This window comes from Narcine bancroftii, chromosome 6, assembly GCF_036971445.1.
Source record: "Narcine bancroftii isolate sNarBan1 chromosome 6, sNarBan1.hap1, whole genome shotgun sequence".
In the NCBI taxonomy this organism is placed as follows: domain Eukaryota; kingdom Metazoa; phylum Chordata; class Chondrichthyes; order Torpediniformes; family Narcinidae; genus Narcine; species Narcine bancroftii.
The window spans coordinates 197,861,572-197,888,094 of NC_091474.1; the positions used below are offsets into that span (position 1 = coordinate 197,861,572).

General features: G+C 37.3%; 1 protein-coding gene across 28 annotated transcripts in view; it reads left to right on the forward strand.

Moving 5' to 3' along the window:
* The window catches only part of LOC138736934 (clathrin coat assembly protein AP180-like), a 209,066-nt gene that overhangs the window by 120,001 nt on the left and 62,542 nt on the right, over window positions 1–26,523 (forward strand). For 23 of the 28 annotated variants that reach the window (XM_069887162.1, XM_069887167.1, XM_069887168.1 and 20 more), the window contains 5 exons: window positions 5,300–5,376; window positions 13,229–13,259; window positions 16,384–16,496; window positions 18,276–18,376; window positions 20,502–20,660. In XM_069887162.1, the coding sequence (XP_069743263.1) occupies window positions 5,300–5,376; window positions 13,229–13,259; window positions 16,384–16,496; window positions 18,276–18,376; window positions 20,502–20,660 (481 nt within the window). Of the gene's footprint in view, window positions 1–5,299; window positions 5,377–13,228; window positions 13,260–16,383; window positions 16,497–18,275; window positions 18,377–20,339; window positions 20,355–20,501; window positions 20,661–26,523 lie in introns of all 28 variants that reach the window. The other 5 variants (XM_069887160.1, XM_069887171.1, XM_069887173.1 and 2 more) reach the window with 2 other exon arrangements.

A 26,523-nucleotide genomic window follows, 5' to 3' on the forward strand; every position in this document is an offset into this window, starting at 1 on the left:
AGTGTTTCGGACCTGAACCTTTCGTCAGGAATTAGGGAAAATGGGTAGATGCCTGAATATAAAGAAGAGGGAGGACCAGAGGCTAACAGGTGAGAGATAATGGATGGATACAGGTGAGAGGGTCGAAGACGTAGAAGCTGAGAAGTGATGGGGGAGTGGGCCAAAAATGTTAGTTCTCTAATTGGAGAAGGAAGGGAAGAGGGTGGGGGGCTGGGGGGAATAGAGAAAAAGGTAGGGAGTGAGAGACTGAGGGAAAGGTTTGACTGAAATTGGAGAAGCTAATATCAATGCTGTTTGGTTAGAGAGAGCCGAGGTGGAATATAAGATGTACTTCTAATTTGCGAGTGGCTTTAATTTGGCAGGACATGAAGCCGTGGACAAACGTCCCAGTGTGGTATGAAATTAGTTACTGGAGGAAGTGGCAGAAGTCAGGACAGCTGCAAAATTTATAAGACTGGTTTTGAGACATGAAAGGTTTAGAAGGATAAAGGCCAAATATAGGCAAGTGGGCCTAGCTTTGGAAGGCATGCAAGTCAGCATGGGCAAGTTGCTGAAGGGCCTGTTTCTGTGCTGTACAACTCTAGCAAATTGGTCATATTGGAGTTGTATCAAAAGGAATGAGCTTGAGCACTATGCTACTTCTTACAAATGCTCGGATGAAAAAAAGGATGTTTTTAATAGCAGTAGAGTGATGATACCTTTGGAAGGTCAAATGCAAGTAGAAAGTGTACAGAAGGATCTTTCAGAGTGGTTCTACAGAGTGAATTAGGGTGGTAAGTCCATAACTCCCTGGAAGTGCCAACTCAAGTAGACCAGGTATAAAAATGCACACAGGATGCTTCCCTTCATTGGTTAGGCCATTGAGTATAAAAATTAGGAACTGCTTTTGCAACTGTTTAAAACTCTGGTCAGGTCATATTTGGAGTATTGTGAACCGTTCTGGTCAACTCCATAGGAAGAATGTTGATATTTTAGACTGGGTACAGGAAAAGTTTACCAGGATGTGGCCTGAATTGGAGTGTCTTGGGTAGAAAGATTAAACAAAATTTTATCCTTCTCTCGAGTGTCAGAGGCTGAGGGGCAACTGAAGGACATTTGAGAGGCATGGGTAGAATAGATAGTCTTTATTCCCAGGGTGGAAATGCCAAATTACAGATGGTCTAAAGGATTTTTTTTCAGTGTTAATTGCCTAGAATGCAGTCCCATAGGAGTTGGTGAATCAGATACAATAGCAGTTTAAGAGATACATAGACAGACAGGAACAAATAGGAAATAGACCACATGCAGGCAGATTCTATATTCCATTCCCAGTCTAGAAATCCAGAGACCTGGAATAAAAAGACAGACAGCAAAGGATGTTTAAATTTAGTTAATCTGGAATTTAAATGGAAATAGAAACTATTTCTACATTTGTAAAAGCCCATATGGATCACTTGGTCCATGAAATATCTATTTTCTTTTGTTCTGCCCCACCAGTGATGATTGTTATATCAAAGTGGTTGATTGCAATGGCTAGCAAGTCACTCAGTTCAAGGACTACTGGAGATCATCAGTAAATGCTGGCCTTGTTCAGATAGTTTAAAAATGCATTTCTTTAATAAAAGAAAATGTAATGCTATGGCTGATCTGTCAAAACCTAGTCACTTATTCTTAGAAACTTCAGCAGCAAAAATTTAATATTGGTAAGCTTTCTGAAAATACTTGAGGTAAAACACAAAAAAAAACTGGAGAAACTCAGCAGGTCAAACAGTGTCCTTTATGTAGCAAAGGTAAAAATATATAACCAACGTTTTAGGCTTGAGCCCTTCAACAAGGTATGAGAGAATGTTGACAGGCATCTGGAAAAAAAAGATGGGGGGGATGGCAAAGGCAGGAGATGACAGGTGGAGAAGGGAGTGAGGGGACAGCAGCAATCAGGAGAAGGAGGGGTGGCTGGGTGGATAGACGGGGTTAAGGAAGGGGAGAACTAAGGGAAAAGGGGAGGGAAAGAAAAAGCAAGCAAGTTTAGCAGAAAGCAGAGGTCAATGTTAATGCCATCTGGTTGGAGAGTGCCCAGAGGGAAAATAAAGTGTTGTTCCTCCAATCTTCAGGTGGTCAAGTTGGGATAGTACATAAGGCCATGGACAGACATGTGAATGTGGGAGTGTGACTCAGAATTGAAATGATTGGTTTCTGGGAGGTCACTGTTGTAACGGACGGAGTAGAGGAGCTGAGCAAAGTGATCTCCCTATCTGTGGCATCTCTCTGACGTAAAGAAGACCACAAAGGGAGCACCGGATACAGCAAATCAGTCCTGCTTCACTTGAAAGGCCTGCTTGGGCCCCAAACTACGATGAGGAAGGTGTGGGCGCAAGTGTTGCACCTCCTGCGATCACAGGGGAAGGTGCCGGGGGGTGGGGTGCAATAGGTGGGGACGGATGAGTGCACGAGGGAATCACGGAGGGAGTGGTCCCTACGGAAGGCTGAGGTTGAAGAAGGAAAAATGTGTCTGGCTGTGGGATCCTATTTTAAGTGCTGGAAATTCTGGAGGATAATATGTTGGATGCTGATGGGATGGTAGGTGAGGATGAGGAGAATTCCATGTTTTGTGAGTCTGGGGCAGAAGGGGCCAGGGCAGATGAGCAGGACATGGAGGAGATGCAGGTGAGGGCTAAGTTAATAGTGGTGGAAGGAAAGACATGTTTAGAAGAAGATAGACATTTACTTTTGAAAATACTTGAGGATAAATTGCTTTTTCATCATTTTAAAGGAGCAATATAATTTTCAGAAGCAAGCCTGCTGTTCTAATCTCATCAAAAAGATGATGATTTGACTGCCTTTAGTCCAAAATTCAGCTATGGTAAATTAAAAATTTGTAAAAACCAAAATCGTTTGACATCAAATCTGTCAGGGGTCAATTATAGCTGGACTGGAGCCACACAGAGTATTTTGATGTCATCCTTTATAAAAAGGAGGTGCTTGTGACTGGGAGTACAATGGGAATTCATCATTCTAATTCCAGGGAGGGCAATCTTTCATGTAAGGAATAATTTAGTCAGCTGGTTCCTTATTTTATCGAGCTTAGAATAATACAGTATGACCTTGAAATATGCAAAATATTCTGAAGACTTGACAGAGTAGATTCAGGGAAAATGTTTCCTATGGCTGAAGAGTATAGAACTAGTGGTCTATCTAAATAAATTGTAAGCCATTTAGGATTAAGTTGAATCTTTTTTAATTCAAAAGGGTAGTAAATTTTTGGAATTATTTTCCTCGATGTTGTGTTGGCTCATTGGGTATGATCTGATAGAATTTAAATAGAATTATGAGGCCTAGTTATGTTTTGATCTTTATCTAAAGCCCATAGGTTAAAAAAAATGCACTTTTTCCAATCTTTGTCTATCTCTACTGACCACTACATTGAAAAAGGATAGAAAACATGAAAAAAGACATAGTGTTAACCATTTCACTTCCTCATCTTCACTTTGCCAAACATAATTTTGTATTTTGTTTATCTCTCGGAATGGCTATTATTGTCTTGTTATTTGAGTTGTCAGTTTAACATCAACAATCTTAGATGAAAATGTATTCAGGAATGCTAAAAAAAAATTATGGCTTATAACTTCTTATTTTACATGCCTTTTAGGGCGTAACTGATAATACTGAATCAGAATTTATTAAAAATGCAAGACAAGTTCACTGACTTTTGAAATTGACCCAGGTTTTAGACTGGCAGTTCCTGTTAACTCAGCAAGAAATAAAGAAGACCAATATGCTGGCCTTCATTGCAAGGGGATTGTAATAAAAGAGTAACAAATATTGCTGCATTTATGCAGAGATTTGAGTTTACATCTGGAATATTTGGGCATGGTACACATGGAAATATATATTTGCCTTGGAGACAGCACACAATAGTCATGTGCCACATAACATCCCATAATTATTCAGTTAGTGTGAGCAAGTCTGCAGCAATTTAGAAAAAGTGATAGCTAGCTATAGGAAATTCTATACTGTATACACAAACTGATCTGACTGCCCCAGTCTCTCTCCACAGCCAGGAATCAGTCCCCAAACTAATTCCAATGCCCTGCTTTCACCCCACAGCCCCATATCTGTCTCCACATTGATCCCTACTTGCAAATATATAGTTTACAGGTACACTACAGAATCTCCTATAGCTTTGTTAAGAATATAATATAGTGTTAGCACAACATCCAAATTGCATAATGTCCTATTTCACAGAACGTATCATGGACATTAAGGAATGCATGGCTGTATATACATATAATTGCTTACTGGGATTGGGGACGTCTTGTGTAAAGATTTGGCTGAATGTACACAATAATATTAGAATGAGAGAAAGCCTTTTTAAAGCAGATATTCTGTGAGAAATTAACCGCAAAGTATAGGAAATATATTTAGCAGATAAGGCAGCATTCTGTGAAGAGAAAGTTAACATTTCAGCTTCTTAATCTGAGAGTGTTTGATAGGTTGCATGCCAAATACCTTTCTCTCAAGTAGAAATTTTTAGATTCAGGGGTTCAAGGAGTTGGATAAGGTGAGAAATATCTGACCTCATTCTGTGAATTTTTCTATTTTCTTTCTCAAGGGACATTTTATGTTCATGACGAGATCAATAAATTATTGGATATGCAATGAATTTTGAATTCGTATGCAAGGAATTTTAGACTTGCAAAAAAAGTATGATTTAGCTTTTTTAAAAAAAGTAGAATTAAAATTGAGGATTAATGGTAATCTTACTGAATTTTGGAGCATGATCAAAGAACTATCTGGCCTGTTTATAATATCAAAATGAGAATAGTTTTTCCAGCCTCAATAACACTCTCAATTAATGCCTCTTGCCCATAGTCCTCATACTATTGACAAATGTTGTGCCCATAAATCATGTTTGTTACATTAAAATATGCTGCCATTGCTAACAAATTTAAATGTCCAGTGAGAACTTAATTTTAGAAGATGTGCATGGTGTGATTGCTTGAGTGGGTTAACTTGTTTACTAATGTTTTTAAAATGCAAGAACTTGAATGAGATTGCTTTTTAACATGCTCATTCTTGGCCTTTTTTATTTCTAGGATATTTTGAAAGAACAAATCAAAAATTCTTTGAGTTTAACTGAAAATTTTCTTTAACATGGAAGTGTGTTATCATGTGTCACTTTTTAACATAAAAGCAAAATTGTAGTATGATGCTGTTTTTCCCTGTGTTTGTGGGAATTTGACTTCAATTAAATGCCATATGAAGTTGACTGATGAATTATTGATAAACATATCATAGCTGTGTTGTATTGTTACTTTTTTAGGCTCCCAGTAGTCTTTTGGAAGCACTTGAGCAGCATTTGAATACACTGGAAGGGAAGAAAAATGCAGCTGGCAGTAGGTAATGTTGAACCTTGTTGGATCACATTTTTAAAAAAAAAACTTACTATATGTTTTCTTATAATTGGGCTTTATTTGCTGTGCAGTATCATGAAGTTTTGTGACAAAGTAGCACGTGAAATAATAAAACAATACTTAAATATTCAAATTTTATGTTGAAACGCAAGGAATACTTAATTTTATCAAAAGTTCCTTCATGCAGTTAAATATTACTCAATTAAGTAGCATAATTGCATGAAATGTAACCTAAGTTCTTATCTGGAAATTATTGCTTTTAAACTAGCCTTGTGATTTTAAAAATTGAATGCAAGCTTGAGCTGGATTTAACATAATGATGTAACTTCTGATGGGGAGGCCACATGACCACCAGCAATAGGCAGGGAGGCCACATCTCCTCCACACACAACACCCAGTCAGCCAAGTTTCTATCCTTGCTAGTACCTTTCCCATAATACCACTGACTCCTATCTTGCTTAGCAGCCTCTTGTGCAGCACTTTGTTATAGGCCTTTGGAAAATACAGGTAAACAATATGCACTGACTCCTTTTTCTGTCCTGCTCATTATTTCCTCAAGGAACTCTTCTAACAGATTTGTCAGGCAGGATCTCCCTGAAGAAACCATGCTGACCAAGCTTATTTTATCTTGTGCTTTCAAATACTTTGAAAGCTTATTGTTAATGATGGGCTCCAGATTCTTGCCACTGAAATTAACATAATAGGCTTATAACTTCCTGACTTTTGTCTCTCTCCCTTCTTGAAGAGTGAAGTGATTTTTGCAATTTCCCAGTCTTCTGGAGCCATTCCCAACTCCAGCAATTCCTGAAAGATCACTGCTAATGCCTTCATAATTTCTTTATTTACCTCTTTTGGAACCCTAGGATGCAGTCCATCCAATCCAGCTTCCCAAGCACCTTTTCCTTAACAGTTACTACACTCAATTCTGCTCACTGCCTCGAATGTCCACTGTCTTCTGCAGTGAAGTCTAATGCAAAATGCCTATTTTGTTCATCTGCCATTGTTTGTTCCCCATTAACATTTCCCTGGCATCATTTTCTAGCACTTTGATGTCCACTCTTGCCTCTCTTTTCCTTTTAATATATCTGAAAAAGCTTCTTGTGTCCTCATTTATGTTATTAGCTTGCTTTCATATTTTATTATTTTCTTGTTACTTTTTATTCTTGCCTTCTGTTGGTTTTTCAAAGCTATTCAATTCTTTGACATTACTAATTTTTGGCTGTTATGGTGTCTTTGACTTCCATTATCAGCCATGGTTTACCCACCCTCCCTTTAAAATGCTTCTCTTTCCGAGGAAACAATACTATGTCTTTTAGATTACTCCTAAAGACTCCTATCATTGCTGCTGTACCATTTTACCTGCTTGGGTCCCCTTCAAATAATTCTTGGTCAGCTTCTCACTCATGCCTCAGCAGTTACCTTTACTCAACTATCATCACGGTACATTCGATATTAGCTTGGATGAAAATATAGATGAATGGGTTAGCAAGGTTGCAGATTGGTGGAGTTGTGGATCATGTAAAGGATTATCAAAGAATACACCAGGATTAAGATCAGTTACAGATATAAACAGAGACATGACAGATGGAGATTAATTCAAATGTGAGGTGTTGCACTTTGGGAGGTCAAATATAAAGGGAATGCAGTAGTTAATGGTAATATTGATGTACAGAAGGATCTGGGGGTCCAGGTCTATAACTTCTTGGAGGTGTCCACACAGGTAGATAGGATGTTAAAGAAGGCTTATGGTATGGTATGCGAGGGGAAAATTGGTGGTGCTAACATAACTGCTGTAATGGCAGCACTGGTGCAGATTTGGGAGCACATGGACAAGGCGCTGCTCCAAAGGGTTCAACCACTCAGTCCCAATGCCAATGGCTCCGTACAGGCTTTAAGTAGCCTGTTAAAGGAGCTGACGGTGTTTGTAAATAAAATACTGCAACCACAGAGGTCTGTGCCCAAGATGGCTGCACGTTTGCTTGGCAGGGCCATAAGGGGTTGCAGACTCCAAAGAGCAGCGGATTGATGCAGGGCACCAGAAACTGCATAACACTCCCTGTTGAGAAGGAGAAGCAGAGGAGGCACTCTGCATGGAAATTGACCATGACAGTGAGCCAGCGAGGGGCTCAGTGGCTAAGGTGCCAGAGAGTCTGTTGGCGACTTGTGGTTATGGGACCCACATGGGCTGCTGAAGACTGGCTCAGGGAACCAGGTATCGGAGCTGGGATCCGAGTGGATGCTAAGGGTAAGAAAGACTTACAAAGGGCCTTGGGCACTGAATTCATATTGAAGATTGGACCTGGATTTCGGGCGGCCGATGAATCAAATGGGAATCTGTGCAGCTGTAAAGGCTACAGGAGCGCTGGAGGTGAATGCATGTACACCGAGAATCTGAAGGGATGTTCTTGGTTCCCTTTCTCACTTACTGTAAAGGGCACCAAGTTTCACTGATAGCAATACTTTATCTTCCTTATAGTAGGCAAAAGTCAATTTTGTACAGGATTACATGTTCTGTGCGACTACATGAATCTTGAATCTAGCTTGTTGGCTGGTGCATTGAGTATAAAAGTAAGGAGGTAATGTTGCAATTTGTATAAAACTTTGGTTCAACAGCACTTGGAATACTATGTGCAATTCTATTTGCCCCAATTCACGAAGGATGTGGAGGCTTTGGAAAGGGTGAAGAGATTTACCAGAATATTGCCTGGTTTAAATGGCATGAGTTATGGGGAGAGTTTGGACAAACATGGACTGTTTTCTCTGGAGAATAGGCAAGGCTGAGGAGCTATTTGATAGAAGTGTATAAAATCATGAGAAGCATTGAAAGGGTGGATGGTCTGAATCTTTCTCCAGGACAAAAGGTTAAGACACTGGAGTACATGCATTTGAGATGAAGTTTAAGGGAGATGTGTAGAGCAAATGTTTTACACAGACTGCTAGCTTAGAATGGGCTGCCAAGAGTGGTAGTGGAAGCAGATACAATAGTAACATTTAAGGGGCTTCGAGGCAGACACCTGGCTATAAAGGGGATGGTGGGATATGTATTAAGTACAAACTGTAGAGTTTTGATTTGATTTCAGCACAGACACATTGGTTAAAGGGCTTGATCCTGTGATGTATTTATTGTTCTATGTACTCTTCTCGTCAAATAGAAGGAGCTCTGCTTTTCTTGAACTGCTAGATAGGCAAGGAAAGCATTGCTGACAATTGGTATTAATTGCCAAGCAAAAATATATTTGAATTTAATGTTTGCAATACTGAACAATTTTTTGCAATACTGAACAATACAAATCAGCCAACACCTGTCATAGTTAGGAACATGCAATTTAATTTGTATTTTTGCAAGCGAGCAAACCTTATAATGATATCAATGTTCAAAGAATACAAAAGAATGTTAAAAGAAATTAATGCCACCAGTAGACAATTATTTACTCTTAAATTTGGAAATGTGTGTTTTTGTTAAAGTTAATTTTAAAACTTTGTTTTCTTTCCCGCTATCTTGGAATATAGTGAAGGGTAAGTTTTAACAATTACATTAATGTCTGAAGAGTAACTTTGAAAGATTACTCCTGGATATTGATAGCTATAACTGTAAAATGACCATGATGTTGCCTATTGGTTTAAATTGAAATCTGCTTTTTGATTTTTCCACAGCAAAAAAAAACAAAAGGAATAAATTAATGTGCTATTGTTTGTTAACTAACTGAGAAAATTGCTGCAGTTTTCAAGGGGTAATTTAAACATCTAAATAGAATATTTTTTGTCTACCGAACTGGAATTAATTCAATGCAGGAACAACTAATCTTGTAACTATTGTGTTAACTGATTCAGCATTGTCATTGATACTAGGAAACCAGAGGACAGTCAGTAACAGGTTTTCCATCTTTCACATACTTCATAAGCCTCTTTTACTCAGGAATGCATTATGCAGTTGAGAACTAAACTATTGAAGCAATGTACTGCCACGTCACTTCTTTCATTCGTCAATGAAATTAAAAACTTAATCTTTTGAATGATATTGGGATTTTTTTTTAAATTAAGGTTCAAATTGTACCAGAGGTTATGCAAACTTTTTTTTAAAAAAATCAACATTAACCATAGGGCCAAACAATGTGCAGATTTTAAGATTCATTTTCTAATTTTTGATTGACTAGATATTTAGACTACTTATGGAGAATGGCTACTAGCTTATGTTAAGATATGCTCCAATTCTCAAGAGTTTGGACCCAAATAACTGTCAAAAGGTGTGTCATTGCAGGCAGACCCTAATTAGGGTTAGTAACTGCACACAAATCTAACAATTGCTGGAATAGTATACTGATAAATGGTATCTTAATGGAATTTGAGAATGATGAACTGTTGCTTTTATTTATTTTTAAATCCTTAAGTTCTGAGTACAAATTAAGGGCTTTTTAAAAAAAATTATAGACATGCATAAGTATTAAAGAAAGAACAATCGCATCCTGCATTCACCTTGTTTTTTAATTGTTCAATTAAAAACACTTGAAATGGAGAAATCAAGTCAAAAATGTAAATTGTATGGGGAAAATGAAAGCAAACTTTAAATAGTATTATTTAGAGTTGTTAAAAGCATGAGATATGTTTCTTGCTTCAAAGTGCTCTTTTTCACATGGAATATTGTAAATCATCCAAGTAAATGCGTAATTTCAAAGCAGCAGTGAATTGAAAATGTAATGAACAAGTCAATGTAAACCTGTTATTTAAATTGAAATTTATGGTATCAAAACTCCCAAAATAATTTTGTGCTCTTGTGGATCATTGAGCTATTCAACTGAAGACTTGAGTGCATAAAATGGGACTTCCCAGCTTCTATTCACCATCTTTCAATAACAAACCTCTTGGTTTGTAAGATATTTGATAATGTCTCTGTCTTATTTGTCTAAATTTGCTCCTGCACTGTGTACATGGTCTATATTCTTGTTTCTTGATTTAGCTCATGAATTTAAGATTTTCATTCGTATACTTTTTCTAAATAGAAATTATTACTTTTTATTAAAATCAAAGAATGCTGAACATACTTGGGAGGCATGGTGATAATGTAGTTAGAAAAATTATAGACATTTATATCAAAAAGAGATCATTCAGCCTGTCATCAGTTTCATCCCCAAATGCCAGTGAATACAATGTCAACCGTGAGTAAGTTACTGGAGAGGATTTTGAGAGACAGAATCTCCATGCATTTGGAAAGGAAAGGAAAGGACTGATTATGAATGAGACTAAAATTGGTGGACAGTGACAATTGTTTAAGAATTTGGGCCAAGGAACAGCAGATTGAATTTAACTCTGGGAATTGTATTTTGGTTGGTTAAACCAGGGCAGTATATGCACTGTGGATGGTAGGATCCTGCAGATGTTGTGGAACAAAGAGAATTAGGGATACAGGTACATAGTTCCATTAAAAAGTGGCAACATGAGTAGATAGGGTGCTGAAGAAGACGTTCAGCAGGTTTGCCTTCATTGCTCAAGGCAGTGGGTGGAGAAGCAAGGATATGTTAGAATTGTACAAGATGCACACAGTACTGCACACAGTATTGGTCATCTTGTTTTAGAAAATGTATCGTTAAGCTGGAAAGGGTGCAAAAGAATTTAAAAGAATATTATCGAGACTGGTGGGTTTGAACTATGAGGAAAGGCTTGATAAGCTGGGTCTTTTCTCCCTAAAGGTTAGGAGGCTAATGGGGGACTTCACACAGGTTTATAAATCATGAAGGGCATAGATAAAGCAAATAGCTGGTCTTTTTCCACAGTAGGGTAGTCAACAACTAGAGGGCATAAATTGAAGATGAGAAAGATTTAAAAGGGACACCTTCTTTACTTGGAGAGTAGATATAAATGGAATGAGCAAGGAAATGGAGGTGGAGACAATTGTAATGTTTTAAAAACAAATGGAGAGAAACCTAGAAAGGAAAGATATAGATGAATATGTGCCAAATGCAGGCAAAATTAGCTAATTTTGTCAGCAGGGACAGGTTGGGCCAAAGGATCTGTTTCTGTGCTGTAGAAATCTGATCCCATGTCATTTTGATTAATTTCCTCTTAATCTCTTCAAATGGTAATCTACATGGTACTTTCTGTGCTGAGGGTTTCTGCTCATTCACTGATCTGAGAACTATTTTCCTTAACAGTGCTCTGAACCATTATATTTTAAATATGGCCCCTAATTTTGACTTCTGCCAATGGAAATGAATCCACCTGTCTATTCCACAAAATGTGTCAGCCTCAGTTAAATCTTTCTTCCATTTCCTTTGTTCCAAAAGAAGCCCCCCTTCCTTGATTTGGTATCCCAGCACTTGCAGCATCTTAGAAATCTCCACGGCATCTTCCCTAGAGGTGTAAAATTCTTCTGGTAATTTGGTGGCCAGGATTATGTGTGGTATTGTAACAGATGACTAACAATTGTTTCATATTCTTTGCCTGGTTACTCTTATTTTGGCAAATTCAAAGGGTAATATCCAGTTTACCATTTGAACCACCTTGTCAATCAATCTACTTTTTGAAGAATTTGTGGTCATACACTCCAATGACTATTCCCCTACAACATTCCACTTTATGTTCCCTTGTTTAGCTTTTCCAGTGACAGGAACATTTATTTTTAAAAATTTGAGGGAGAACATGCCTCATAATTTGAAGTGGCACCATTTAATCAAGGGCAGTTGGAATGGATCTGATGAGGAAATATCCAACTGGCAGTTAAATTTTTGAGGAAATTAGGTTAATTGGGAGACCATATTTGATGTCCTGTATTCAGATGATAGCTAACAAAGTTTCATATGACATGTCCATTAGAAAGATAAAATTGCTTGTGCCCCATGGATATTTAATTAAAAATTGGGTTCTGCTACGAGTGAAGGATTCGAGACAATGAAGGTGACCACAAATTGACGTGGAATGGCCTTCCACCTGATTTGTCTCTTAATGACTTGGATTTAAATGATTAACAAGTTGCATAATGATGCCAAAATTTGTAATATGGTTGATAGGAAGAAGAATGGAATGGTTTTGCAGTGCAAATGGAATTCAATCCAGAAAAGTGCAGGGTACTGCTAATTTCCCCATAGTTAATCAGTCAAACATTTTTAAACTATGGTCCCACTTTGGCAAACTTCAAGTTCTCTGGCACTGTATCAGCATCTTCACATCAAAAGTGCTGTAAAGTCATAGGGAGAGCTTGTTGTATTCCCTCACTATTAACAAGATGTGATGCATTTTACTAGGATATAAAGGTGAACTGAAGGTTACATTGGACATCAATAAAATATCATGCAAATAGATTTATTCAACTAAGCATAAATAAATTGTGTTTATATAGTCATCAACAATGACTGTGCTCAGGAAATTCAATGTAATTTGTATATTTGAAACTTTTTCTAATTTTCATTGACTGGATTAGAAGAATAGAATGGGGCAGTTTGGTACACTAGTTTAAATATTATGTGCTGGTTTACATAGAAATAAGAACAACACTTGTTACATTGTCAGTGATATATTTGAATATTTCAAAATTGTTTTTAATTCTCTATCCAACTCCTCCCCTTAGCTTGGGGTTTCTAAGATTGCCCAGTGCAACAATGAAGGTTGTGAATTACGGTGCTACTTTGCATTAGTTATGAATATATCTGGGTCATAAGTGCATTTCTAATTTTGCATTGTGATATTTTACTGCTTTACTATATTTGCTTCCTAAATCCTATTACTTTGTGTGCCATTCCCATACAACATTGTACACAGACAAAGATGCCTTCAGGGTATACGTAATTCATTGTTAACCGCTTTCTGCTATATCTTGAAGATATCTAATCATCTGCCCATATTTTTAGGTCAACAGGAGCACCTTTACAGGGGAATACGGTAATGTTTGATTTTTTTTCCCACTCAATGCATCAACCCCCCTAACCTCCCCCCACCAAATGAAGAATAGGATAACGTTCTGCATTTTCTTTTGTCTTGAGTGAGAATTTTCATTTGCTGCTTTATTGTGCATCTGTTTATAAAAGCTGTTATACGTAATACACAAGATAATTTGTATCCATGAAGGTTAAAAAGCAGATAATTTTCTGTTGAGGGTACTGAAAGTAATTTTCCCTCCACTCTTTTCACTTCATTTCTTTTTCCTTCCAACCTATGCCTGTTCAGCCTGATTTCTGTGATCTGCACCAAAGGTTATTGTATTGTGACCCTTGATCTGTTTTTCCTATGTGAAACTCTCAAGCAATAAAAACCACACAAAATTATACAAAGGTGATTACACTTTTTAAAAAAAAGTTTTCAAATGACTCATTGTTGCAATGCTCAGCAGGTCACACAGCATTTAAGTTAATATTTCTTTCTAGCATCCTTGCTTATTTGTGCATTGACTTTTTCAGAATTTTAAATGTCTGAAACTTCATTGAATTTTTTTTTCTTTTGGAAATGACACATTTTCCATTTTTCTGAAATTCATTCTACTGTTAATTCTTGTTTATTAACATCTGATTATACATATGCAAACCAATGAAACAGCATCTCTCCAGGACATGGAGTATGTACAAAAGCACACAGTGCATAATGGTCACATAAATAATCAAAATAAATAAATAAGTAGATAGCTATTTGGGGTGATTTTCATAGTTACAGGAGCCTTTTGGAAGAAACTATTCCCCAGTTTGGCAGTCCTGATTTTGATGCTCCTGTATCACCTTGATGGTAATGGGTTGAAAATACTGTGTTTGATGGAAAGGGTCTCTATAAGACACTCCCAATTAAAAAGTTGTCAAGATGAGGTCGGTTGCCTTGCCCTCCTTGGGAAGTATAGGCACTGTTGTGCCCCTCTGACTAATGGGGAGGTGTTGTGAGTCCAGAATAGATCATCCATTATATGCTCACCAAGGAGCTTTGTGCTCTCCATTATCTACATTACAGAACAGAACCATTGATGTGTAGTAGAGAATGGCCAACCTTCATCTTCCTAGAGTCCATAATCACCTCCTTTTTCTTGTCCACATTAAGACTTAGGTTGTTGTTCTTGCATCATTTTACAAGCCTTTCAGTCCCCTCTCTCTAATGCAACTCATTGTTGCTGATGAGGTCAACTACTGATGTACCCTCCGCAAATTTGATGATTCTGTTGGAACTGAATCTGGCAGTGCAATCATGAGTCAGCAACGTGAACAGTAGCCGGCTGTGCCTTGGGTGCGCCAGAGTTCAGCATGATGGGGCTTGAGGTTTTGCTGCCAATCCGAACAGACTGTGGTCTTTCCATCAAGAAATCCAGAATCCAGTTGCAGAGAGGGGTGTTGATTCCCAGCGAGGTCAGTTTATCCACCAGCATCTGAGGTATGATTGTGTTGATATCTTTTTTAAACAATTCTAAATATCATAATCTCTTCAATACAATTACTTTATTCCTAACATTTAAGGATGTTGTTCAATTGACAAACTCGCACTTCACTGGTGAATAGCCAAAGGCTATTAACTAATGGCCAAATTGCATTGTTAGCTAAATAAGCAAAGTATATCGTGAGGTGAGGGTGCTTTGAAATTGGCGTAATAGAAGAGAATGAGGTCCTGGAAACCAAATTTCAGGGTTTATAAATGATCCTTTTTAGAAAAAAACCCTTTTGTTTAATAATTGTTGGCTTGAAATGTCACATGTTGATGTGTATTCGTCAATACACTAGTGTAGATCAATGAATGGCTGAGGAAGTGGTTATGTAGGAGGGAGAACATTAGAATCCTGAGATTCACTTCACTTAAGGCAAGATTAGGCATAGTGACAGAAATTAGCATGCAGCTTTAGAAAGAAGAAATAGTGTACATAGGGGTTTGGTGAAACAAACACCACTTGAATAAGACTGCTACAGCAGTCCTCAAAGTTTTCAGGAAATCCAGGAAAGTTCATTCTGAAGAAACCAAGTTCTCTTATGATGTAATGGCATCACCCTATTTGAATAAGATTGGATCTCAGGAACCCTGTTATAAATCCACAGAGGCTCATCAGGCATTTTATAAAAATTATGATCATTATGAAGTCATATCCCTGCCCCTCTATACAAATAAAAATTCTAATAAGTTTCCAAAATGGTATGTCTTGAGGTGGTTATAGATTGAATCTGCTGTCCCACCTATTTGGCACGAGCACTGTGGCAAAGAAGAAATTTTACCTTGTTCAATCTTGAACAAATAAAAGTTACTGTGACAAATAGCATTAAAATGGTACTTTTGTTTTTAAAAACTACAATTCTTGAATTCTAAATTAGCAAGCCACGTGAGGGTACTTCATTGGTTCAAGATAATGCCTCAAAATGCATAATAAATAATCTTGCCAGCAAAGCCTTCATCTTATAAATTAATGAAATCAAAATCTATTTGAGACTTTTCATTCTTTGCACTTTTGATTTTTTGGGGGGAGGCCAAAGGGCTGAACTATAAAGCTGAGTTAAACAAAAGAGATGCTGGAAACTGCAGCAATGCACAGATTGCTGGAGGAACTTTATGGGTCAGGTGGTGTCAATGGAAGGCAATAGATGGTCAGTGTTTTGGCTGAACCCCTCCATCAAGATTCCTGATGAAGGGTTTTGACTTGAAACATTGACTATCCATTCTCTTCCATGGATTTGGCCTGAGCTTCTGATTTCCTCCAACATTTTGCATGTTGAAACTGAAGCCATTGTGCTTCTGGCATTAGATTAAAATGTAATCATTTATGGGACAGGTAATAAAACCAAATGCAAGTACCTGAAAAATCTCACTTGAGTATCCCAACTACCTTAAATTTCATCCTTCTGAGTGCTTCTAAGATTTATTTCTTTTTGATTGTTGGATAGGTTATTTCAAACCTGAGCACTTTTTTTTCAGTAATTACTTATGCTAAAATGTATGAACAAATTCAGCGAGTTCAAAAAAGGTTGGTCTCAATGTTTATGGGTAAAACAGAACATTCTAAACACGAGTAACCATCTGCATTCTTCAAAGATGTTTGTTTAAACCTTTCCAGGGTTCTCCAGAAAACACAGGGTCATCTCCCACATCTAGTCCTGCAAAGATGGCTGATACTGCTGCAGTAGTTGATCTCTTTTCATCCCAACCTTCTGTCGTAGCTCCAGCAAGGCAAGTCCATTTCGAGCTGGAGATAAAAAAAAAATTGTAGAACAATACCAAATGTTTTTAAGTACTTGGTTCCTTATACTGTGCATTTTATTATAATGTCAAATTGTTTATTGTGTGAAGTGTACATGTCTTTATGTACATATAAGAGTTGTCATTCTGAAGCTTTTCCTCAATTTTCCAGCTGAGTGATACTTAGTGGGAGATTAAATGCTTTTTTGAAGATGTGTGTGAAGGTTGAAATTTATTTTGTATCTTCAATAGTAGAATGGAAGATTTTAAAAATAATTAGACTTTAAATTATAGGTCCATTTTATTTGGAGATGGTTCTGACTTGTGCGTTACCAGAAAATGATTTAGCTGGGAACTATATCAACAGCATGGAGAACCCTTTTCATTGTTGTCAGTTTTTTGCTCAGCACATGAATTATTTTATTGTATTCGAACAAAGAAAGGCTGTTGATCTTGATATTTCTAGTAGGGAATAAGCAAAGACCTTTGGTGTTACCTGCACCAATCATTCATTAGAAAATTATGACCTTAATGTACAGGAACAAAGAATACCCATGCCAGTTGAAGATTTAGGTAGAATAGACAGTAGTCAGGAGATCAGGTCATTCATTGCATTGCTGTTGTAATTGAAGGCCTTGGTGAAAATACCAAAACATTTTCTATAATTTAAAACAAAAAATATCAAAAATCTGCCTTAATATTACAGGTGAAAGTGACCAGCATATGCTTTCCCTACTTAAATGTACAACCACTAGTTTTAGTGCTTTACAAGTTTTAAATTTAAATGTACACACAAGTACCGTAGCAGGCTCTCCAGCCCATGAGCCCACGCCCCCCCCAAATACTCCAATTAAATGTTTTCAAGGGTGAGAGGAAATCAGAGTACCTGGAGGAAACCCTCGCAGACACATGACAGTGCCACATTCAAACCCATTCAATACTTTTGACTACTTGTGAAGTTTGCCCAACTTGTAATTTCTGACTTGTCTCCTCCTGATCCCGACATCAAACCATTGCAAACAGTTTACAGACTTGATGAATTTGCATTGATGTATTCAATTCAATTCATTTCAAAAGAGCTGGAGACCAGTCTATTTGTTTTGGATGTTTACGTAAAATAAAATTGTCTGGAAGGTTTAGTCCCTATACTCTGTTATTAATTGGGCACTGATAAATATGTTTACATTTTAAACATGAACGTACATCTTTGAACTTTTTCTTATTTTAGAAACTGAAGATAACATTTACTTCCTCCAATTCAAGGACTAAGTCTAGATAATTAGGCTGCTATTACTTATTTTTGTATACAGTCAGTTAACAAGTTCAAAGTTTGAGAGTTTTTCATTTATTATGATGTCTCAGAAGAGTGTTTTCATTTCATGTGGAAAATACAATAGAGCCCAGTATGAGCTCCAAGAAAAGTTAAGGCCTAAACACTGTCATCATTTTTAAGCCATGATGTTTTTTGCTGAAGAATGTGCCCTTTCTCTGGATGCTCTTTGTTGTCAGTTCAGTCCTCAAAGAAAACTATACAATTTGTTGGCCAGTGTGAATGGCATTTGCAATTAAGATTACAAATCTCATGGACAGCCACTAAACCAATAATATCTCTATTTCTGTGTTGAAATGACTTGTTCTTGGAAATACTGATATTATCAACAGTTAGTGCAACGATAAGAGTTCAGACCTTGTCCTGGAAATTCAGAGCCCAAATGTTTATGATGGTGAAATATTTTCTGAACTGTAAATTACAAAACACTTTCATTACAGTGCATCAAAATTGTCCAATGATCTTCTTGATCTACAACCAGATTTTACACCTGCAATTCAGTCAACAGCAGCAGCAAATCCACCAGCGAGTGCTTGGGGAGGTGAGAAAATTTCATTACAAGAATATTTATAACAGATTAAAATAACCTGAAATTCATCCTCTAAGCACAGTTTGGTGTTGTCAGGGGAATTCACTTTTAGAATCAAAGTGTACCCTTTTGTTACCATGTTAGTATGTGACTAAGGATGAACTTGAGCAAATTCTGCATGGAGTTCAAGAAATCAAATCTAAAGGCAGGATGAGACTGAACCTTGTTATTGCTATTGTTCTGCTGATGTTATGCAATTGATACATGTTAGGTAAAACATCATGAGATGGGAATGTGTAAGGAGTTACCCTTTGCAGGGCTGTAACAAGATGTGAATGCATCCTTGTACTTACAAGATAAGAGAGACATTGATGGATTGAGAGGCAGGAAGCTAGCAGGGAAAGGATAGCAACAGTTTTAGTCATTGGACAAGTAATGATATGATGATGTTCTAAGCACGTATCCAAGGGTATAAAAAATCACCATTTTGCTGATAACGGCAGAATGCATTCTCCGACTAACATTGTTAGTCGCAAGTGTTACAATCCGGTAATAAAGAACAAAGAACCCTGATTTCGACTCAGTCTGGTGTTTGTCTCAGTCATTCATGAACAAAGCAGACCTAACATACATGAAGATCGATTTTGATTGGATCAAGCATTTGGCAAGGTTTTTGGGGATTGTTCTTGTTATTTTTCTAAAAATGTACTGCAAACTGAATACAGAGGAGAATTTTTATCTAAAATAATAAAAGTATCAATTAGAAAAGATATTAACGCAAATGTTTTTTTATCCTAATTTGAGTATTTATTTCAAAAGGTGTTAAAAATCAAATTTGACTGTCTTCATTCAGATTACATGAAACAAAACAGAAAATATGATGGATCAAACTTTTAACCATTTTATCTTGAAATGTAACTAGTAGATATGGGTGGGGAAAGGAACACATTACTTCCAATGGCTCTCAGACTGTTTCCTCAGATTTCAGAGCATTTTGACTTGGAAGTGTCAAATCAGTTTTGGGACTGTTCTTTTGTGTGATGAATAATTCTTATAATTTTATCTTGGTCCCTATTTTAAATCATCCACTTTGAGTAAATTGATATCTGGTCTTCTGCAGCAAGACAAGAAGTAACAATAAGAATTTTTTTTTTCAGGTCATAAAGAACAACATTTTAAGAAACCATTGCGTTCACAATGCACTTGCATCCTTGAACTAATTTCTGATCGCACCAGTTATGCTGCTATGGTTAATCTTTGCCATTTCATAATTGACTGCACCATTCCTCACTGATTGCATGTTCAATGTGATGTTTTGGATAGGACTTGATACCATGTTCAAGGATAAGCTGATAACTATCTCACTTGCGCAGCTGAAGAAATACAGCAATATTTATTAACATTTTCTGATAAATGAGATGACATGAGAAAATGATAATACACTGGATTCTATAGAAGCTTCAAGGTGGAATGCAAATTTAAAAATATTTTAAATAAATTTTAAATATGCCATGAATATTTTAAATCATTTTTCTATTTTGTAATGTGGAAATATTGGAAATGGTATGATAAAGGCACAACTTCTCTGCTAAGTAACACGGAACATTATTTTGTTAAAAGCCTGATTTTTGAGTTGTTTTTAACAGTTTAAACTGCATCTTGACGCCTTTCAGAGATCACATATATTGATGCCACCTCAGAGAGCTTTTCAATTAGATGAAATATTAGCAAATGTTTATTGAATGTCTTCATTCTTTGTGACTTAATATGGAATAGAAAGGACATTTTTATGTTCAGCTCTTTTCAATAAGGTGAAGTTAGATTAAAGGTTGCAATTTTCTGAACTCTTGGTAACTTCATTTAAACTACGCCAATTTAAAGTGAGAACATCCAGATGGTGAATGTACAATGAGATTCTGTAGTTATAATTACTATCTTTTTTTTTAATACTGCATCTTTATAATGGATAAAACAGATCTTTTAGGCGAAGGTGAGTACAATAGTTTAATTCATTTTTAGTCAACTTAATTGCATCTGAAACTTTCAATGGATCATTTTTGAAGAGATAAATGGCTTCAAGATCGGCATTTGTACATTTTTCTTCTCCCTTCACCTTTCCTTGATGCTTGCAATACAGATTCTTTGGCATCTCCTGCCCTTCCTAGTGCCCCTGAGACACAACCACCTGATCCGTTTGCTGCAGAGACTTCCTTGAAAACTTCTCCTTCAACAGCAGATGCTACTACACCTACTGCTGCTGCCTCGGCAACAACCACTGATCTGGATCTTTTTGGAGGTCAGTTTAGGTGTTCTAGCATCTCTTAGCACTAGACTGATGCCTCCATAAATTGATAGATAATACTTTCAGCATTTTTTGTTACTCTAAGCTACAGCTGAAGGTGGCGGCTATGGGGTATTTGTCTTGTGTTTTCGAATGGATAGACAAGGAAACCTGAGAATTATGTTGTGGTGAATGTGGTATTTGTTAAATTTGACTGCGATGCGAAATCAGTAAGTTAATGTTTCAAATCAGTGTAATTTTTACATCATTTTGATAGAAATGTATGTTTTGATCCAAATGTTGGTAGCTAAATGATTGATCTTTTCAGAGGATTCCATTTTTAACATTAACCATGACTTGAATCTGATATTTCACTGTATTGAGGGAAATTTAGCTGGCTGATTAACTTGTTTTAATAACTTTCAGTCAAACTTAACCATTTTGAATAGCTCATTGAAAGAGTGAGGGCAATTATGTCCCTATAAGAGTAAAGGACAAGGCAGGCAAGATCAGAGAACCCTGAATGGCCAGAGATACCGAGAATTTGTTCAAGGAAAAGGAGATAACAGGTTTCAGTTATAGACAGATGATATTAACTGTTTCCTTTGAGCCATATAAAGGATGTAGGAGTTCACTTGAAGGGGGAAATAAGACCAAAAGCTATAGGAGTTGAACTAGGCTATTCAATTTGTTGAATCTGCTCTGCCATTTCATCATCAGTTGATCCACTCTCCCACTCAGCCTCACTACCTTGCCTTCTACCCACAACCTTTGATAGCCTGACACTTTGGATGCCTATCAATCTTTGCATTAAATACATCCAATGACCTGGCCTCCACGGCTGTCCATGTCAGCAAATTCCAGGGGCTCACCACTCTGGCTAAAGAAATTCCTCCGCATCTGTTTTAAATAGGGCCCTTCAAACCTGAAGTTGTGCCCTCCTGTCCTTGACTCCACTACCTTAGGGAAACAACTTTGTCATGTCTACTCTGTCCAGGCTTTTCAATATTCAAAATGCTTCCATGAAGTCCCCCTCATTTTTCTGAACTCCAAGTGGTATAGTCCAAAAAGACATTAAATATTCCTCATATGCTTATCCCTTCATTCCAGGAATCATTCTTGCAAATAGATCCTCTCCAATGGCAGCACATCTTTCCTTGAATAAGGAACACAAAACTGTACCCCATACTGGAAGTGAGACATTATAATGCCTCAACTTCACATCCCTGCTCTTGTATCCTCTTCCTCTGGATGTGAATGCCAAAATTAAATTCACCTTCTTCATCACCAACTCAACCTGGAGGTTAACTTTTATAGTATCCTGCTCAAGGTCTACCACATCCCTTTCCCCCTCTAATTTTGAATGATCTCCCCATCCAAATAATCGTCTGCCCTTTTTCTCCTAATCCAAGTCTGTGTAGCCTCTCCGTTTCCTCCTCAGTATCTTCCCCTCCACCTATCTTTGTATCATCTGCAAATTTAGCCACATAGCCATTTATTCTGCAATTATTCTGACCCTTGTAGTACACCACTGGTAGCCAGTAGTGAACCAGAATAGGATCCCTTTATTTGCACTTTCTGTTTTATTAATTTTTATCTATATATATATATATATATATATATATAATTTCTTGATTTTACTTGCTGTTATCCTGAGGCTGCTGATCGCTTGAATTCCAGATTCTGGGGGTTTTACTGTATCTTTCTTGTAATTCCTTGGACTCTCATTTTGTAAGGCACCTTGTCAAAAGCCTGTTGAAAGTCCAATATATACAGCATCCATTACATGTCCTTTATCTAGCCTGCTTGTGGTTCCTTAAAGAATTGCTGGAGGTTTATCAAGCAAAATTTTCCCTTGAGGAAGGCATGCTGACTTTGGCCTAACTTGTCATGCACCTTCAGATACTCCATAATCTATCCTTGATAATTGACTCATACAACTTCCCAACCACTGATGTTAGGCTAACAGGTCTATAATTTCCTTTCTGCTTCCTCCCTTCCTTTTTAAATAGTGGAATGACCTTTGCAACTTTCCTCTCTTCCGGAACTATGCCATTACTAGTGACTGCACAATCTCTATACCTACTACTTTCATTATCCGAGTGTGCATTCCTTTTGGTCCGGGAGACTTGTATACCCTTAGACATTTCAGCTTTCCAAACACCTTCTCTCTGGTGATCGTGACTGCACTCACCTCTCTTTCTTGACACCCTTGAGAGTCCAATATACTGTTAATGTCTTCCACAGTGAAGACTGATGCAAAATACTCATTTAATTCCTTTTTCATGCCCTTGTTTCCCATTATAATTTTTCCATCATCATTCTATCAATCCTATATCTACTCTTTTTTTTATATATGTTTTATTTTTCACACTATAAACCATATTAACCAAAATACACACAAACATTTCCCTCTTGAATATACACAGTGTCATTTTCTCCCCTTTTTCCCCCTCCCTTCCCTCCCTCCTTCATCCCCCCTCCCCACCCACTCAATGTTCAACCTATGTGATACATTAAACCCATTAAACAATCTCATCACACAATGAAAATAAACAAGAAATTTGTGTCTTCTACTTTTACATACTGGGTCAGTTCATTTCGTCGTCTTCTCCTTCTGTCATTTTAGGCGGTGGAGGACTTCTCTGTTGTGTTCCATGTATGGTTCCCAAATTTGTTCGAATACTGTGATGTTATTTCTTAAATTGTATGTTATTTTTTCCAATGGAATACATTTATTCATTTCGATGTACCATTGTTGTATTCTCAGACTATCTTCTAATTTCCAGGTTGACATGATACATTTTTTTGCTATAGCGTGGCTGCAATTTTGCTCTGTCTTCCTGTCCTTCCACACAAACTCCCTACCAGTTGTCTGTATGTGTGCCAATTGCCTCTTCCTCTTCCCTGTGGTTCTCACTCCCCTGTTAATCTAGTTTAAACATCTCCCACCCCCCCAAACATTACCAATCCTTGCTGCCAGATTATTTGTTACCCTCCAGTTCAGGTGCATCCTATCCCACTTGTGCAGGTTGCCCCTTCCTCAGAATAGGACTGCATAGTCAGCACAACAGTGTAACAGCGCCTGCGATCAGGACTAGGGTTTAAATCCCGCACTGTCTGTAAGGAGTTTGTACGTTCCCCCCATCTCTGCATGGCTTTTACCAGGGGCTCCGGTTTCCTCCCACCCTTCAAAACGGACTGGGGGTTGTAAGTCAATTGGGTGTGTTAGGTACTCGATAACAGCGATTTAAAAATAAGCCCAGATGATGTTATATTTAAAATAATATTTTAAATTATTAATCAACAATTATATAACACCTAATCTAACTAACTTATGTAAATTTAACTAACTTTATATACAATTATCTAACTTAAACTCTAACTACGTGCAAATATATTAATGTGTGTGGACTATTCCAAGGAACTACAGCTGAAGGCTCACTTCTCGGAAGGCAGTTCAAATTCAGTTTCAAATATTCAGTAATGGCCCATGGGTTTGAAATTGATGCACACGCAGGCTTTAAGGTGGTTGAGACACAAAGGCCTTAGAATGAAGTTAGCATTTCCTGAAGTGGGTGACAGAACGTTGATTACTCACGACACCCTTGTTGAGGTGAAGTGTCCTTTTTAGATTAGTGCCTCTTCTGCAATTAGAAATATTTTCGTGGGTCTTCTTCTGCCAGTAGAGAACCCTTTTCGTGGGTCAGTCTAAGTAGAGTGCGGTATTTCTTCTGCAACTTTAAAACCATCTTCGTGGGTCAGTCAAAGTGGTATTTTGTTCCTCTATAACCAAAAGGAGGAAATCTGACATTTTGTCTATAACCACACAATGAGGCCAAGTGGATTTCTCATTCCCACAAAGGAGGTCCAAGAGGTGTTTACTGTTGTGCTAAGGTAGCCTCCTGAACAAACAATGCACTGTCTTTTTAAGAAGCTGGTCACATGGTCTTAGCACCAGGCTTCTCCAGGGCTTCTGTGTTGATTCTACATATGTATCCAGTAAAAGGGACATGATGTTCAAAGCTTGCCGCTAGTTTCACAGTCATTTCACATCTTGCAGGCAAGTTGTTAAATCTGTTTTCTTAAATAGACAGTCTCACACAATAAAATGAATTGAAAAATGGGAGAACATCGCAGATGTATTTGTGCAGCATGGGCCCGTGAGCCGAAAGGACCTGTTCCACTTGTGTAGGTCACCAATTCCCCAGAAAAGGTTCCAATGATCCAAGAACTTGAAACCCTACTTCCTGCACCATTTCATCAGCCATTCATTTGTCTGTGCTGTCTTCCTGTTCTGACCTTCCCTAGCTCATGGCATCAGAATTTATCTCTCTAGAGATTATCACCTTGGAGGAACTGCTTTTCAACCTCATTCCTAACTCATAAAATTACTTTGCAGGTCCTCTACCCAATCCTGTCCAACCTCTGGTTGATAAGCCTACCCCTTAAGAATATTCTACAACCCGTTGGAGATGTCCTGAACCTGAGCACCCAAGAGGCAACACCCAATCCTGGAATAACTTTTGAGTTGCAGAATCTCCTATCCGTTCCCCTAACTATTTAGTCCTATGACTCACTTTGCCTGAATTCATACTTCCCGTCTGAGGCTCAACGCCAATTATAGTGCTATTAGTCTGGCAATGCCTTGTTCAGATAGGTCATTCCCACCTAGAGATGGTACAATAGCCTATTCTTATTTAAGTTGCTTCATTTATACATATATATGTATAAATTAATTAATGCTATTATTAACACATATGTGATAATTACAAAAGCCAGATTGCAAATCAGGTACATAAAACTGTAACACTAATTCAGATATAAAACAGGCATTCTGTTGCACCTTAACAATTCCTGTGGATTATTCTCAACGTCTTGATTCTCAGTGGGCTCTCTAACTTTCACAGATTAATTATTGTCGTTGTACTTAATGACTGTTTTCATTCCATTTTATTTAGGGTAAATATTTGAAAATGTTAAGCAATACAAGTTAAGGTGCCAAAACTGTGATATTCAAACCTCATTTAAATGAAGTGTTTGTAATGGGAACAATTTTTTAATGAAAAAGTCAATAATGAATTGTATCTTATGGTGGCTCAGTGAACTATCGTAAGAAAAAATGCACAAGTCTGTAAAATAAATTGTCAATCTTTACACCAGGCTTGACATGAATTCTAGATTAAAGCTAGCATACTTGCACTCGTTGCTCAGATTATATCTGTGATTTGAATTGAATTACAATCATTTAAGTGGTTAAATTTTAGAATCTTGCCAATGCTATTACACTAATATTGCCCTGAAATACAAAATGTTGCTATATAAGAATGTGACAAGTAAAACATTCTCTGCTTGCATTATTGAATGTGCATGTGCATGGGATTATTGTGTTGTGCTGCACTTTGGGCCTACTCTGTAAATTGGCACCATCCAATCACATAACACCCATGATGCTTTATAGAACTCTTTCAACTTTTGACCAAAGGAAGACAAGTTTGAAGCTTCTTAAATGTATCTTTGCTAAAGAGAACACAGTAGTAAGCTGGAAACCAAGAGCTAGAAACTAAGATTGCTAAGACCATAGTTACTGAATTGTAGAGTACGGTGAATTTAGGATGCCTGTTTGACCGTATGTTTCCTGTAGAGATGTATTTTTAAAGTTTAAGCAAGTCACAAAGATGAGAAATGCCAGGGGCATGGAGGGAGTTGAATATTCTTACAGCCTTAAGATAAAGCCAGTGTAGTAATGGATCAAGGTTTGGTATAAGTGTGGATAATTGCCTTTTCTCTTGTTTATACATGTATTATTGTTCAAGGCAAGGTCAACTTTTATACACATCTGCCTTTGACTTGCAGGGCCATGATAAGCCACAACCTT